This window comes from Cinclus cinclus, chromosome 10 (genome assembly GCF_963662255.1).
Source record: "Cinclus cinclus chromosome 10, bCinCin1.1, whole genome shotgun sequence".
NCBI lineage: Eukaryota > Metazoa > Chordata > Aves > Passeriformes > Cinclidae > Cinclus > Cinclus cinclus.
In genome coordinates this window covers 24,883,738-24,900,973 of record NC_085055.1, presented here as the reverse complement: position 1 = coordinate 24,900,973, position 17,236 = coordinate 24,883,738, and the positions used below count along the sequence as shown (strand labels likewise).

At 40.2% G+C, this 17,236-nt stretch overlaps 1 protein-coding gene across 1 annotated transcript in view; it reads left to right on the top strand.

Annotated features, from left to right (window-relative positions):
• CAB39 (calcium binding protein 39) overlaps nucleotides 1-17,236 on the top strand; it is a 42,463-nt gene that overhangs the window by 4,754 nt on the left and 20,473 nt on the right. The window contains exon 2 of the mRNA XM_062499112.1: nucleotides 16,698-16,854. Within this exon, the coding sequence (XP_062355096.1) occupies nucleotides 16,741-16,854 (114 nt within the window). The 5' untranslated portion in view covers nucleotides 16,698-16,740. The remainder of the gene's footprint in view (nucleotides 1-16,697; nucleotides 16,855-17,236) is intronic.

Genomic DNA, 17,236 nt, shown 5'->3' with positions numbered 1-17,236 from the left:
TAATTTATAAAATGAACCACCAAATTAACCACCACATAACATTGACTTTACTGAATATTATGTAGAGACAAAGAATAAGCAAAAGTAAAATCTGTTCACAGACATGCAGAATTTTAGCAAAGGAAATGTTGGGGATTTTAATGTAGAGACCTTAGTGATGCAGACATGCACTGAGTGTAACACAGGGATGCCTGAGAAGTCTCTCCCACACAGTTCATGAATGCATGGTTCTTCTAACCTGTCACACCTGCTATTCAAGTCCTAAGTTTCTTCTGACTGGAGTTGGGTAGTGATGGAGAAAGTTCTCAGGAGAATTTAAAGAGATACCTTGGAGGAGGTCACTTGAGGCATGGTTCTTGATAAAGACTTTGTATATGCTTGGTAGTATATTAGACAAATGTTGAGAAAGCAAAGTTAAGCTCAAAAATTAACGAATACCCCAAACCTTGCTTCACTTATACTGATTTGGTTCAAAACCCTTGTGTAATTGTTTCCAGGTTTTTTCAGCTCAATGCACAAAGCATCCTTTGAATGTACTTGTTTAGTTGTAGTGTATTTGGTCTTTCGCTTTACTGCAAAAGATGATAGGAAGATCCAGGTCCTTGAAGGTTTTTCTTTGGTTCACAGATACTCATGACAGTACATTTCACAGTGTGTTCTTCAACAGCACGGTGCTTCTCCCCCCGTTTTCAGGGAATGATGCTTAAGCCCAGATAATTTCTTCCTCTCTTTGAGTGTGTGGTGTTTCTTGTACTGTTGTCTGGTGGAGCACTTCAGAAACACACTCCCTTAAACTTTTTTTCCAGTGACACCCATTTGTGATGTGAAATTCAGTTGCCTAAACACAGATAACCAGTTTTATTTTAGCTGTTCCAAGGCACCTGCCCTAGAGGTTTGTGATTTTCTGAAAGGGAGTGCTGTGCTGTTTCAGAGCATTCATAGTGGTGTTTGTCCATTAGGCCCCTGAACTGATGTTGTGATATTGGTTGTTAGCCTTGGAATCTCTTTTTGGCCTTCTAGAAGATGAACATTCAGCCAGTGACCACGTTATAGGCACCTGGGTTCTTTGTTGCCAAATGAGAAAGGAAGATTTGGGATCAAATTCTGCTGCCTGAGTCTTGTCCAAGAGACCTGGTTTTGCTGTCCTCTGCCTTGTCGCCTGCTTTGCAGCTTTAAAAAAGGAAAAGTTCCTATGGAAATTTTCCTTTTTGTAGTCTAGTGTAGTTTGTCAGTGGCATGAGTAAAGGCTTCTCTTAGGAAAAACTGAGGAAAACTAAAATAATCAAGATAATTGTAAAACTATAAACCAAGTGTTGGCTGTTGGATTTGAGGGTTGAAATACCAACCTGAGAAGTTCAGCTTGTCTTAAAACATGACTGAAAGCAAACACAAGCTCCAGTCACCAGGGCAAACAGTCTTTTCCCATGAATTACAGAGGTAATGATTGACAGCAAAGACAGCTTCTTGAAAATAGTCTGTTGGCTAAACAAGCGCTGTTCTGGAGGTGATTATTTGGATTTGTAATCTCTAAGAAAAGCAGTAGATTGACTCATCAGAATTGACTAAGATAGTTCCGTTTTGTGTCTGTAATTGACATTGAGCAATATCCAAACTACTAACTCTGTAATAGGGTGGAGCTGGAGTAAACAGTTTTTCTCTGAGGAACTGCATCCATTCACAGAGCATTTTGGGCAGAGTCCTGGCATAGCTGTGCTGTCTGGTGTTACCCTTAACTCATGTGTTATAGTGATGGGTTTATTAACCTCATTAGGTCCAAAAGAGCCTCTTCCTTGCAGGGTTATGGAATATTTTCCCGAAAAGTCACAAAAAACTTCAGGGCATTTGTGCATGCTGACAAACTTATGAATGTATTTAAGTTTTAAATTCTGTGAGAGAATTGCATGTCAATTTTCTTCATTCTTTTAACCTGGAAAAAACAAACAGCCTTCAACTCCCCAGCTTCTTAATTTGTGAGTGTAGTTATTACTTCCTGCCTGTATATACATTCTTTTTCTCTCGGACAGAGAAATAAACCGTTTACTGAGTTTTTGTTCTTGCTTGGTAACTTACATGTGTGTGTGGATATGTAAAAATATAAACATGTTAACCGCCATATGGGGCTGGATTTATAATTTACATCCAACAAAGATGGATTAGAGTTTTGCTTTGAGGCAAGGCTCCTTGCTTCCCTTAGGAATTGTACTGGGTAAGGTCTCAGAATTGTTGGAGTGGAGTCTGAGTAGTTCTGTTCTCCCTTTACCAGTGGCAGTCACTCCTCCTGTTGATGTAGGTTGAGGACTTCAGCACTGTCAAATCTAGGAAGAAATGTCAAATCTGTGTTTCAGAAGTAGCTGTTCTTGAGCTCTTTAGTACACAAGGAAAGTGATTATTGGCCAGGAATGCAGAAGCTTTTCTCTCGAAATAGGCTGGTTTTAACTTTCAGAATTACTAGCAAGCATTGAGAAATGTTAGTAAGCACAACAGAAGTTTCTTCACCTTGTCTCTTGTATTCATTATGGTACTCTAACTTTCAGTGGTGCGGATTGATGCCTCTGAGATTTATACAAAAACTCAGAAAATCCGGATTTTGAGCATGTCCCTAAATTAGATAACCAAGCTAAACTAATTTCAACATGACTGTGAAGGGAAAATTGAAATCTATGTTTTAGTAGCTAAAGGGGATAGTTTGAAAATCCATAAATTACAGTGTCTCTTATATTGTTTATTAACATCTTGTTTGACTTGGTAGTGAAGAATTGTTTTAATAGATTACAAGACATCTGAATTCTGTGAAATCCTCTTATTTACTTCTGTTTCTAGTGGATGGTTGGTAAGATTCCAGAGTTGTTACTGCATGCCTTTTATTTTTGTAATTTTTGGAGTGTGAAGGTTGCATTACAGTTTATGGACTGCGTCACAAGCAGTGAGGGCAGCAGGGAGAGGGAGGGAATTTTGATTTCTTGACCATTTGTAATTTGATTTAAGGGCTCTTGTTTGATTGAAGCCTCTTAGTGATACAGAAAGTGATGATACTGTATGGTAAACTCCTATTTAAGTAATTTTTGTAATCCCTAATTAAATAAAATTATTTTAAAATGCTGCACCAATTAATAATTTAAAGGGTTGTGGGTTTTTGTTTTGTTTGTTTTGTTTTTCCAAATAGCCGTAAGGATATTGGCAGGATGCTGACATAGCTGAAATAAGTGAAAATGCACAATGTTAGGAGGGTAGGTATGAGCTAAAATGTAAGTTCCACCTGCGCTTGGTGTCAACCTTTTGGGAGAGCTGCTGTCCTGAAGAATGTTTGGGGGTTTTTTGGGTGTTTTGGTTTTTGTTGTTTTTTTGTTTTGTTTTGTTTGTTTGTTTTGTTGGTTGGGTTTTTTTGGTCAGTTCAGATATGATGTGAGATCATTCCTTGGGTAATCTTGTAGAGATGGAGACCTCTTTTGTAGTGTTCAAGTTTCTCTTGGTGTAATTGCATTAGAGGAAAATAGGGAGTTCTTATTTTAGTATTGCGAAACAATTTGATAGTTCCCTTTTCCAGTCCAGTTCTTCTTAGCAGGTTAATGAAGGGAACTCTCCCTCAGAGGTGCTTCCCACTATGTTAGTTGACCTAATATTAGTCACTTCTTGTTCCAAACCTTGTTTTCCACATGCTGTGTGTAGCCAGGTAGCTCTCAGCCAGTTTTCCTTTCGGGTCCCCTGTGCATGTGTTTCAGGAGAGGTGCTGAGTCCTGTGTGGGACATACCAACAGTGCTGGTTTGTAACATCTGTGAAGCCTCAGGGCTCTTCTGCCTTGGACAGTCACATCTACAGCAGCTATTGCAGTTGCTTTGAAGTCAAACCAGTTGGGAAGCCTTTCTTTTGGAAGGGTGACTTCATGCTGTGGAGTTCCCTCCAGCCTTCTTTTTCTTTCAATATAAACATATTTTTAGAAACTTTTGGTTAACAGCAAGCAGGAGCTGTAAGGTACTATTGAGTGAGTTTTGGCTGGAATAAATTTAGGTGTTAAACCTTTGGTGAAGACTTTCAACCTGTCCATTCCAAGGTTGTTATTTTCTTGTATTTGTTACTCTCATAGAAGCAGAGAAATTGCTTAGCCTGATAGACAACTGAAGTGTCCCCAGAAAGAGAAAGACATGAAAAGTAGCATGTATCAGCACAGACACCTGACACATTGTTTATCTTCTGTGTTCATTAATATACAATAACTTTGAGTAACTGGAACTCTCAGGTGGTGTCAGGAGGAAAAAGGATTTTGACCTGTGTTTTTCAGGAATGGCTGGCTTTTCAGACTGTGTGTGCTGAAGTATCCTGCTATAACATAGATCTTTGGGCTGGTGTCTTGTGAGTCATCAGAAGGACTCTTAATTAGGTTGCCATGGCGAGAGCTTGAGCACATTTTGGGAGCAATCTAGATCATTCCCCCTTTTTGATTCCTATGCTGCAGAGCATTTCATAACATGGAGCTCATGGTTTAGCTGAAACTCTCATCCCTCTGCCTCAAAATCTGTGAAAATAAAATACAATGGCATGGTGTTAAATATTATGAATCTCACCTCATCTCTCCTCAAGGTTTGTGACTTGGATAGTTCTCTTAATCCTGGGATGCATCACCTCTGCCATTAAATGTATCTTTCTATGCTCTGTGTTGCCCCAAAAGAGCACACCAATCTTGGCAGTTGACATGTGGTGTGTTTTATGTATCAGAAATTGAATTCCATTAGTGACTTCGAAGATTTGGACAAAACATTTAAACTGGTAGAAGAGAGGTGATTTAGGGGAATTGTGCAAGGTACACTTTTCTACCGCCACTTAAGGTATACAGTGATGTTGAAATAACTTATGTGAAATTTCTGTATTGCAATGGCTGGTTCTTTTCTTGGGAAAACAAAGTGAATTATCTTTTAAGGTCTAGTTTTTTTGCTTGCTTATTTATTATCTTGGCATGAAATCAGCTCACTTATTTAGTAATGGTTTGTTTAGTTTTAAAGGGAGATAATTTTATCATAGAATCATTGAATGGTTTGGACTGGGAAAAGACCTTCAAGACTGTCCAGCTCCAGCCCCCCTGCCATGGGCAGGGACAGCTTTCACCAGACCAGGTTGCTCAGAGCCCCATCCAGCCTGGCCTTGGACACTTCCAGGGATGGGGCATCCACAGCTTCTCTGGGCACCCTTGCCAGGGCCTCTCCGCCCTCACAGGGAACAATTAATGCCTAATATCTAATACAGCCCTCACTGCTCTCAGTTTGAAGCCATTCTCCCTTGTCAGAAGCCCTTCTGCAGCTCTGTTGTAGCCCTTTTGGGGTCTGGAAGGTACTTTAAGGTCTCCCCAGAGCCTTCTCTTTTCCAGCTGAGCAGCCCCAGCTCTCTCATCCTGTCTCCATTGCAGAGGTGCTCCAGCCCTCAGACCACCTTTATGGCCTCCTCTGACCTGGTTTCTGCAGCTCCATGCTCCTCCTCTGCTGGGGCCCAGAGCTGGGGCAGCGCTGCAGCTGGGGTCTCACCAGGGTGGAGTAGAGGGGCACAATCCCCTCCCTTGCCCTGCTGGCCACGCTGCTCGTGATGCAGCCCAGGGCTCGGGTTGCTTTCTGGGCTGCAGTGCACATTGCCATGTCATGTTGAACTTCTCATCAATCACCACCCCCGAGTCCTTTTGGGCAGGGATGCTCTCAATCCGTTCTCTGCCCAGACTGTGTCTGCGCTTTGGCTTGCCCTGTCCCACAGGCAGGACCTTGCAGTTGCTGTGCTTGTTGAGCTTCATAAGGTTTGCAGGAGCCCAGTTTCACTCTTGTGCAGACCCTGAGGATGGCATCCATCCCTGCAGTGTGTTGGCTGCACCACACAGCCTGGTGTGCTCAGCAGCCCTTGCTGAGGGTGTGCTCAATCCCACTGCCCATGTTGCTGACACATCTGAACAGTGCCAGTCCACTTGTGACCCCTGAGGAACACCACTCCTTGGGGGGGGATAATACATTATCAAAGTGTTGTCTCTTTCCTGAACCCTGGTATCAGGCTGGATTTTAGCCAGCTGCTTCTTGTGAGTTTATTTCTCACTCTGGTGTCTTGGTAGCAATGAGATAGATGTGCACCTGAATATCACAGGCGTGTTGTGGCCTGTAATTTATTGATTTTTTTCTTTATTATTTTTTTTTTTTTCAAGTGATGCCTGCGAAGTTAATTCTTGGTCTTGAGTAATTAGGGGAAAAATTTCTCCTGGCTAGCCTCTGATTTTGCTGTTCTTTGTGATGTGTTCCCCTTTGCCACATTGTCCTTGGTACAGCATACCCAAGAGGAAGCAGGAGTTTTGTCTGAGGATGAGCTGTGCGAGAATTCTGTACTAAAGGGCACCTCCACACAGCTAGCTTGTGGAAATTGGACACTTGATTGATGGTGTACTGATGCTGGCTGGCAGTATGAAGGAAAGAGCACTCTTTAGAAAAGTACTTAACCAGTAAAGCCCTAGCACAGTTTTTATCATGGTGAGTGGTTGTGGTTTTTACTAATCTAAGCTGTATCTGCACTAGGTAGGATTTGCTAGCAGAGCTGTGTCAGTAAACCCTTTGTATTGTCATCAAAACTGTCTTTTAAGTGCCAGGCACCATGGCAAAAAAAAAAATACAGTGTGACAGAAAGCACATTTGTTAGATGAATAATGATGTGTGGATCAGCACAGATACTGCTTCAGCTTCAGGTCCTAGTACTAGGTTAAGAGATAATTTAAGGGAAAAAGCCCAGAACAACTCTTTTCCTTTACTGAATGAGGATGTAATGAACTACGGGAAAAGATTCCCAGTAATGGTGGTGTCATGATTCTCAGTCGTTTATTGATTGCCCTCTCCTGCTTTCTCTGTGACTCAGTACATAAGTCCCATAGGTTATTTGTCAGGAGCTCCCTTTTGTAGAGGAGGTGTGGATCATTGAATCATGTACCAAATTGTCTTGGTTTCATATAGCAAGAATCTGCTCGGATTAAGGAGAATTGATCTCCCAGTGATTTACATTTTAATCTTTGTGTCACACTGCTGAGATCTTGCAGTTGAGGTGACAGTGGCAGAATTGAGGAGTCAGCTGTGGTTTCAGCCACCTCTGCAGAGACTGACCAGCTCTTTGCAGTGCAGCTTGCTGTGCTCGTTGGACTTCAGTTTCAGCTCTACTTCTGCACAAAAGTGAACCCAAGTAGTTAAGCTATACTTGATTGCCTGTCATCCCAGCTGGTTAGTAAAGTTTGTGGAACTGAGGTGAACTCCACAGTGGTCTAACCTAAAGAGTCTTTAATTGTGAGCTCCCAAATGGATTATTTTAGAAGGGAAGCCTTCACACGTAGAGTGTGGCAAAGCAGAGATGGATGGAGTTCATTTTATGCTGCCTATGGTGGGGACCAGTAGTAATCACTATGGGAAGAGGGCTACTCCTTGGTGTGTCTTCCCAGTTCCCACGTCAGTGTTTTTAGGATGTTCCTGAGCTATATCAGGGTCACTGTTTTACTGCTGATAATCTTAATGCTTTAATATTGTTGTTCTTTAAGTGATATTATTCTTTTGTAGGTTATGTTTGTTAAAAATCTGTTGATCTTAAGGTAATTTCCATGAAGAGCTATGTTGTGTTGATACTTTGATACTTTGTTGTGTGAACTTTGATAAACTTAGGTTGAGCATTACAAGTTTCTAGCAGGCCACAGAACAGGGTAGAAAGTAGAGAAACCATGGGAAAAATACTGTTGAATTTCTTTAAAGTCAGTTTTAAAAGTGATACACTTCTTATTGAAACTGTACTTGGGTAAATACTTCATTAATTTTGGTTGGGTTTTTTTTCCCCCCCAGGCTTTGTTATTTGTGCTACTAGAAAATGGCTTTACTGAGTGTAGGTTTTTGTTTGAGAGAATATTCTCTGAAGAAGATTGTGCCTTAGAGGATTGTGGCTGGAGCATTCTCAGACCCATTCTTGCAGTTTAATTATTCTCAACTTCTGTTCAAAACAAAACATCTCAAAAGAGCCCATGCACTTCTCTTGTGCTGGTACTTGGGATTCTCATCCTCTTTCCTCACGTAACCAGCTCATGTTTAAAGTGATGTTTTCCCCCTGCCCATTGCACCAGCTTTCTGGTTTGAGTTCAGTGCTGATGTTGTGGTGCTGGTGGGGTTTCCTATCCTTCACCTGGGTGGTTTCTCACACCCACACAGCTGATTTGAGTTACTGGAATATGTGAACTCTAGGCCGTACTTAATAATGTGAAATAAATCAGAAATTAAACTGCAGTACCCTTCTGTCCACTTTGGCCACTACTTCACTCTCAAAATTGACCCTTAGATGTATATCAGAAAATCTGGTACCAAGAGAACCTCTGGAAAAGAATGGGAATAATATATGGAAAGGACTAAAAATAGTTACGAAAGGGACTCTTGCTTTGCATTTTTGCTTCCAAGGGTGGGTAAAGTGGCACATACAGAATTGCTGCATTTTTGGTCATGTAACAGATGCTCTGGGGTTTGTGATGATGCAGTATGGGCAACTGAGCCAACAGGGAGTTGACTGGAATACCAGGTTAGGAGAAAATGGTTTCAGCTTCTACCTGGGCAGAAGTGGGCATATTGTCTGACAACTTTTCTTGAAGCCTCAGGTAAGTTCTTTGGGGTTTTTTGTGCACAGCGTGCTAGAGACAGTAGTTGCTTTTTGTGATAAGATGTAGTATCATTACTGTTTTCAATAATTTTTAAATATACTTCCCAAGGAATGGGTGAGGCATTCACATGCCTGTCTGTATACCATATTGCAATATAGCAGTAAGGTTTGTGAGGAAATGGATGGGTGGGGTAACTCTAAACAGCACACCAGGGAAAGAAGCTGAGTCATAAGATTTCCTTCAACATGGAGACAGGCTGGGATTTCACATCCTAAGCTTTAGTATTAACAAGCTTTTCTGCTTATGCTGGATTTCTGAAGCCCCTTGAAAGCAGTAGTACTATTTAAAATCAGTTTCTTCTTAACGTTTATGTAGCTGTATGTTAAACTGCAATTTCTATAATGATGTACAAATCACAGAGTATCATGTAGTTTTAGGGGGCTGCTGTGAGATAGTGGAGCCCAGTGGCAGTAGCTGCCCTTCTCTTTGTCCAGGGTGCTGCAGGTGTCTGCTGGAGAAGGGGGCCCTAGAAGAGGCAGAAGGATCAGTAAATTAATTGAATGGCAAGAGAGAAGCTTGCTTAATGAAGGGAATCAGATGGCATTTGGTGCTAAAGAAACAAGCAGGGCTATTAACTGCCAGGGTTTTAATTGCTTGGAAATTTTCGGAAAGCAAGTAGCTACATTAAGTAAGAAGTGTAAGTGTGTAAGAAGTCACATTATTATTTTCATTTTTATGTTGAATTTTTTTCCAATTTTACCCTTTTTTTCTGAATCCGTTTTTTTTTTTTGTTCACTTCATTGTTCTTTCAGTGTTACAGGTGGGAGTTTTTTTCTTTATGATTTAATTTTTCCCTGACTTAAGTTGCCATTTTTAAAGAGGGGATTTCTTTTCCATTTTAATCTTTAAGTGGGTCACACCACAAATAATTCTCTGATGCAGAATCATGAAACTGCTCTTGAATCACATTAAAGCTTTTGTTTGCTGCAGACTTGGTAGAAGAAGTTAATAGTGAATTTTAAAAAAGATGCTGATGTTCCATGCTGGGTGGGACATGCCAAGTGTGAGATGAACATGCCCGTCCTTCAAGAAAACTTGTATGTATGAATTATATTCCTTACAAAATTATCACAACAGTTCCAAACAGATCGTTGGTGTAATTCTTTTATCGACATTTTAAAGTTATGTTGAAGGAAATACTGTAAAAGTGTGTGGAAATATTTAGTGGATAGCAAAAATGCCTTTGACCTGGACTATACCCTTAAATTTTGGCAGTAATTACCATTTACAAGCACGTGGTTACACTGAGCAGTTCATGCTGGAGCCCTGAAACCACACATTGTGGTGTGGCTCCTGCTCTTTATCAGTCTCATTTCCTTTGTGACAGGGAAGTTTTGCAGGTGAGCTTGTATTATTAAACTGAGCTACTTAGATATGTATTTTGGATTAGGGGCTCTTGTGTTTCAATTCATCTAACGTATCAAAAAAAAAAAGTAAATAACTGCTTTGGCACAATACTGAAGCTCTGGAAAATCTTTAATCTAGTGGGAAACCATATATCCAGAATGAGGATAGTGAAAGATGTAGTAGAACACAGCATATGAAAAATATGCAAGAATATTTTAATGAGGAATGTGAGTACTCAATTGAAATAACACACTGAAGGAAGTGATGGATGCTGCCCTTGGTACTACACTTGTGCAAACAGAAGCGGTAAGGCCTTTCAGGAAGATGTGCTGTAGGCAGGAATTTGCAGTGGTGAGCTGGCAGCAATATTCCAGGTGCTTCCCAGTGGCACCTGGCTGCTGTGCTGCTGCTGCTGCTCCACGTGTCTGGGACAAACCACACTCCCAGAAACTACAGGCAGGAACTTCGTCAGCCTAAATACTCTGATAACTGGTAACATTCATAATCTTGTACAAGGGGGTTGAATAGCTAATGAGGTGCTGCTTCTGGCTTTGAAGTACTTTTTTTTTTTTTTTTTTCCCCAAGGAGCATGGTAGCTTGCATAAAAAATGGTTTTTGGATCAAAGGTGTGGCTGTCAGTCTTTGGGATGCTGGGCATGTCTGAGAGTGAGACAGTGCTTTTAAAAATGCATAATTTCTTGATCTCTTTCTGGTTTTATCATTGCAACCAGACTTCACAGTGGCGAATTCTAGCTAAGCTAACAGCTGCTTGTAGCAATTACACCTCAAGAAAACTGATCTATGTTACTGTTTTCAATACTGGCTTAATGGTCCCTGTTAATCCAAGCAGCATGCAGCGAAAAGAGTGAGTTCTGAGGGAAATCAAGTGTATCAAGACAAACATGAGCTTGCTGTATTGTATATTTTAAAATCAACGTGCCCCTTTTTAGTAAGATGCATCACATTGTGTCAGTAATACGCTGATAAATTGTCAATTAAAAATCCACATGCAGTGCAGCCCCAACTGTTTACTGAGAAACTAGGTATTTTGCCTTTGTGGACTTATTAGTTTATTTAAGTGTGTGTGCTTAAGCCATTCTCCTATGTGTTATTAACACTGTGGAAGGTAATTGACACACAATATGATTTCAGGATAGAAGTTGGCAGCTTCCCTCTACCTGGAGGAGGAGGAGAAGCTGGTGTGCCCTTCCCTCCTGACTGCCCCAGCCCTTTCCTCCTCCCTTTCTCGCGCTGGGTCTGGTTCACAGCTTCGGGTGCCTTGTACTGGTTTTTCTTAAGAACCTTTCAGAATTTTTTTTTTATTGTCTCTCATTTTTGTTGGCTTTGTCTTCTGCCATTTTGGTCTGTTAAGTCAGCATGCTGGGCAGTGGGACAAATATCAGGTTTCTCAAAATAACTGATGGAAAGTGACCTTGCTCCTCCAGCCCTGCTGTTGGTTTGGCTCCAGCCTTACCATGAAGTGCTTTTCTGGAGTTGATTGACAGCTGCTTGCTCCTCAAAGGGATGTTTTTTCTACATTCCCTACACTACTCATTATTTATTTTCCTTTTACCATGGTAGTTTTCTGGTAGCTTGGTGAATGCTCAGCTCATGGATGGGTCAGCTGGCCCTGGCATAAAACAGGGGGAAGGGGTGTGGTGCTGGGAGCAGAGGGGAAATGGGACCTCCCCATCAGCAGTGGCCAACCCTGGGGTTGGCTCATCTGCCGTGGGGAACCTCACTGGGAATTATTTGGCCTTACTAAAATTATGTTGGTTTTGATCTGCAGCAGTTTTCTTCTTCCATGCACATTAAATGGATGTTACATGGGCTGTCTCACTAGGCTTAGATTTTTTTTTTTTTAATGTGTGCAGTTGCAGCCAGGAAATAGCTGAAGGGTTTTGTTCCTCTTCTTTTACCCATTAGGAGCTTGCAAAAGCAGTCACCTTAAACTCTTGGTGTGTATAAACAAGGCACCAAGATGCAGCTGAGGACTTAATATTAGTGTAATTAAATGGTGAGGACCATAATAGAATAAGGATTGAGTTTATTGCACCTGTTTGTTTCAGAAAATGTAGGGATTTTTTGTGCGTTAGTTAAATACCATTTTGCATGGGGATAGGTATTGGTTTGCTCTCTGGAGCTGGAGTATGTGTGAATAATTAAATTATGCTTTATTTATGGATTATACTTCAGTGCAGAGAAAAAAAAAGTTTAAACTTTATGTTGTGGTAAGTTCATGGCGTGTCTAAAGTAGAAAAGCTTGAGTTTGCCTTTATGTCCTTGCTTATGCTGCTGGTATGACTTTCCATTCAATTTAATCCCTTCCCCTTCTTGCCTTCAAAAGTCTGTACTGGTGAAACTTTGGTGCCACAAATTCATTTGTTTGTGGAGTAACTGCACATGTTAATGCAGTCAGGAGTGTAATTGTGCTATTCCTTGGACCTATATTGTTCTGAAAGTAGTAGTTCAGGCATCTCACAGCAACAACTACATGCTTCCTTACAAAAGTAAAAAACCACTTCTACTGGTAAGTAATCAGGTTTTAAACAGTGGCACACACTTCTGTTACAGAGGTAGCCTGTTTTCTGACCCTTCAAATATAAAAAGCTCAGCTACATGACAGACCGTGGTCCAGGCTAGTGTATATATTCTTTAGAGAATTTAAATTAACTAAAGGAAATGAATTTGTTTAGCGTGCTTCTGGATTTGTTCCTGTGCCGTTTTTTGGGGTTTTATTTCTGCAGGAGAGTTGTCCTTGCAGAGAAATGCTGGGGTTTTCTTAGCTCAGCAGACACTTTAAAATCTTATATATGGAATGCATTAGATTTAAATTGAACATTACTGATTGTTTGGTCAGTCTAGTGAATTAAAAAATACAAAACCTTATAGATAAAGCAAACTGTGTGGATGCCTGGTGCATTGACAGAGCTGGAAGTTATATACTATCTGAAACAGTGGGGCTATTATCTCTGGTTATCACAATAGCCCAAATGTCCCAGTGTGCCTGAGTGTGTCAGTGGAGCTTCAATCTCTGGGTGTTTGGCTGTTTGCCACGTTGTTGTTTGATGGTCCATTGGGATTGATAACATCACTTCAGATTTCTAATTGAGGCTGTGACCCCAGTGCTTAGAGAACCTTAAATTTTGTTACTTTTGGCCTACTTGAATACTGGTGAAATAAAATGCATGCCTGAGAAAGCCTGAGGTTTGTATAATATTGTCCATGGTCTCTTTTAGCAAATGGGTAACGTGAGGTTTCTGGGAAGGGCAGATAAAGCAAAGCAGCCCAGCAGAGCACAGAGCTGTTCATGTACTTGTTGCAGTTTAACTCTTCAGGAATCCTATGATCCTTTGTTTAGCCACAATCAACATTTTATCCTGAATTTACAAGGCAACCAGGTGCTAGTATTGTGAATCAGTTATCATTTGACATGATGTAAGGCCTATTCTTATTTACAGAAAATGTCATTTGATGTTGTTCCCTTTTTTCTTGTGTTGCAGATGTGGGTGGTGGCAGCTCCTTCCGATCCCACACAGATGTTGTCATTGTCTATTGTGCACAGAGTGCTGCTGGGGGTAGTTTTGCTGGGCTGCAAAAGGACCAGCCTATGTTCTCGTGCATGAAGTACAGCTTTGAGAGACAAAGCACTGCTCCTGCTTTTTGGGTTTTTGGTTTGGTTTGGGTTTTTTTTGTTGCTGTTGTTTGGTTTTGTAATTTTTTCTTTTTTCTTTTTTTTTTTTTTTTTTTTGGCAGGACATGGCACAGGTTTTTCAGTAGCAGAATTTTGCTTCAGGGTTTGTGGGATCTTCAGTATTGAGGCCCCAGATGATGTTCCCAGCAGTGCCATTGCATTCCTTCGAGTAATAAAAATTGAAATGGCATAAACTGTGTATTTACTCCATTTTATATAATAAAAGGAATACCTTGAAGCAAAATGTCAACTACATTAACCAAGGATGTAGATTTCCTTCTTAGTGGTGCTGACAGTCGTTCCTGACTTTTCTAAATCTCTTGTGAGAGGTTCATACAGGAACTTACCTGGACTGGGAGAAAATGTTTAATATGAATGTATGGTAGTGAGCTGTTATTAGTTGATTATTTTCCACTAGATATGCTAGTACATAGAGTGAAGCTTGTGTATGACTGGAGTATGCATGTATTTGTGTCTGATTTACACAGAACCTGGAAGGTTTCAGGAATAAATCAAAGCTGTAGACTATTGTTAACTTAAAGAAAAAATTGGATACTGTCTAGAGGCAAATCAAGTTTTGCAAACGTAGACCTTGGGCACACATGGGGACAGTTGTTTGTATCAGTATACCATATTTCCATTGGCTTTGTGTTGTCCATGTAGTCTTTTTAGACTTGAGGAGTAGCATAGTTCTGATCCAGAAAATGAGTGTGCTGAGCTGTTTTCTTTGGTTTATTTTCTTTGTATATTGCTGTCATACCAGGTTTTGTGGTTCCGTATGTTTTTGTTCTCTCATCTGATTCCTAATGGATTTGCTTCTGTTTTAATGCATAATCCAAGGAATTAAGACTGGCAATTTTTTGAGCCAGTCTTTTTCTGTTATATGGGTATAACCATCTTCCAGAATGAATAGGCAGAGTAGTTGCTAAATACTGTTATTATCAGTGATGATAAGCAAGCATGAAAGAATCCAGATTTGTTTTCAGGGCTCATCTTAATTTGGCAGAAGTAGTAATCAAAGGGAGAGATAAAGACAACATTTAAAATGTTGCTGTGATGCTTGAGGTGTCTCATCGATGTTATGGGGAAATTGTGCTTATTTTCACACTGTGTCTTTCTAGGACAAAAGTGCTGTGTGAAAATACCATAATTTTCCTTAAATACTGTTTTAAATGCCATCGTATTTTCATTAAATAACAGTCAGTAGTGGTGCTTTTCTGTAGGTAGATTTCTTTTCCACTAGATGTGATAAAGTTTGAGGCATAAAGTTCTCTTGTCAAAGGAATGACCTGTGGGCAGTTTTTGATCTCTTTATCTCCTGTGTTTGTAGTTAGAGCCCCTTTGTGCAGATTGTGAATGAGAGATTACTATAATGATGCACACTACAAAATAAATGCAGCAGAAAGTCCTTGTGATCTGTTAAATAATGGAAATGGCTGGTGAAATGTCTTGTTCCAAGCTTCCTGCAGATACTTTTATGTGGAAGCAATCTAATTAAAAAGTACCTACCTTATGTTTTGTTGCAGGCATGGAACTATGGACGTATTGATCTCTGTAACTGCTTACCTGAAATCTCTATTTATGGAAATTTACTTGGCTAAAGATCCAAGTTCTTCTGTTCTTACCCTTTAAATTGTTGCTGTTGAGCCAGCCAAACTTACTTGTTTGAAAAACAAAAATAACTCAAAAATAGCATTACATTGGGATTTTTCATCCCTGATCAAAACTTTGTTGAATAAGATCAGGAGTAGCATTTTGGAGTTCCTGGTATTTTAATCAAGGAGCAAAGTGCATTGTGTCAGATAAGAAACTTTAACATGTGCTGGTTAGAGTTGACTTGTTACTCACTACACAGACACTGCAAGGAGATAGAAATCCAACTTTCAGTGTAATGTCCCTTCTTTGGAATGACAACGCAGGCTCTGCTCTGCTCTGCCAGCTTCAGCTGTCTTTTGTGTCTAGCAGAAGTAGCACTGTCAGCATTTTTAATGGAGCATTTCCTGTTCTTTTCTGTCTAGATTAGAGTTGTAGAAGTATGCTTTATGGAATTCACTTGTAAAAAAGGTTTTATTACTGTTTAGATGTGGGTGTATGTGTTTAGTATCAAAAGCTTCAGTACATTCATTTATTCCAGTAGTACCTTTCTATTTCGTACACAAAAGAGTGTATATATATGTGTGTGTGTATAAAAGTAAATGTAAATATACATAAGAAAAAATGTGCTTGGATTCAAGAGACAGTTATTTTTTTAGGGAAGGAAACTCTCTCCTGTAAAACATGTTTTATCTTTTTGAGAAACAAACATTAAAACCAACACCTGATGTGCATCTGTCCCTGCTAGATATCAAATTTTATTTCCCATAATATGTGTGAGGGTGAGACTGTATTTCAGTATTATTTCAGATAGGAAGGTGCCAGGACATGCCAGGTGTTTTGACAGGAATAGGCTGCTGGTCTGTAGCCTCGCCTGCTTCGTGTTTGTAGGTCCTGCACTAAGGTGCAGACTTTGAGGTCTACTTTGCATTTGCAAATTCATTATGGAATGAAACTGGGTAAAAACAGGTACCTGGGCAGTCATTGCAGAGCCCTGAGACACGAGGAGCTGTGTGTCGAACACCTCATGTGAGAAGACATTTTGCTTGACAGCATTAATTGGAGTAATTGATCCTTGTAAGTCTTGCCCATATGGGGGCATGGGTGCAGTGTGGCTTTGGATATAATTAATGTACTCTTTAATTTGCTCCTGAAGCATAAAATTATGATCTTAATTTGAGTTCTTCAGTTGTGTATCGTGTGTTTTAGAAGAAAAAGAAATAGAAGAATTTGTCATGACAAGCTCTAGTTCACCTATCAAGTATCATTATTCTATGTATGAATACCTTTGTTATTCTTCCTTGATCTTTGTGTGTCTTGTTATACAGAGCTCAAGTTTCTATTTTTGATGTACTTTCTTTCTCCTCCTTTTTCAGGTGAAGCAGGAGCCATAGAAGGAAGACCTTGTGGTTTGCAATCATGCCATTCCCCTTTGGCAAGTCCCACAAGTCTCCTGCAGACATAGTGAAAAACCTGAAGGAGAGCATGGCAGTTTTAGAAAAACAAGACATCTCTGACAAAAAGGCAGAAAAGGTACAGTAGTGATGTTCTAGTTGCTAAACTGTATTTGAAAGTGGGGGAAAGGGGGAAGTTACAGCTATTGAAACTGAATCAATTAGGAATTATTTTGGTGGCTTATACTCTGATAAAGGGTAATTTATGTACCTTTGAACAGGTGTGTATCCTGTTGGTTCCTTGGCTTACGCCACTGGCAGCTGATAATGATATTTAAAATTGTTTGGAACTGTGGGACATTGCATTCTTTTAATAAGCAGCTCACAGCTGTACAGTGTCCTGGTGCTTGTGACCACCTCAGTGCCTTCAGTACTGCACAAGTAGTTCTGTCTCTGCTTGTTCATGCAGATCTTTGCAGAGCAGAGTCTCTCTTATGGAGGCTGAAGAACTTTGTGTCTTC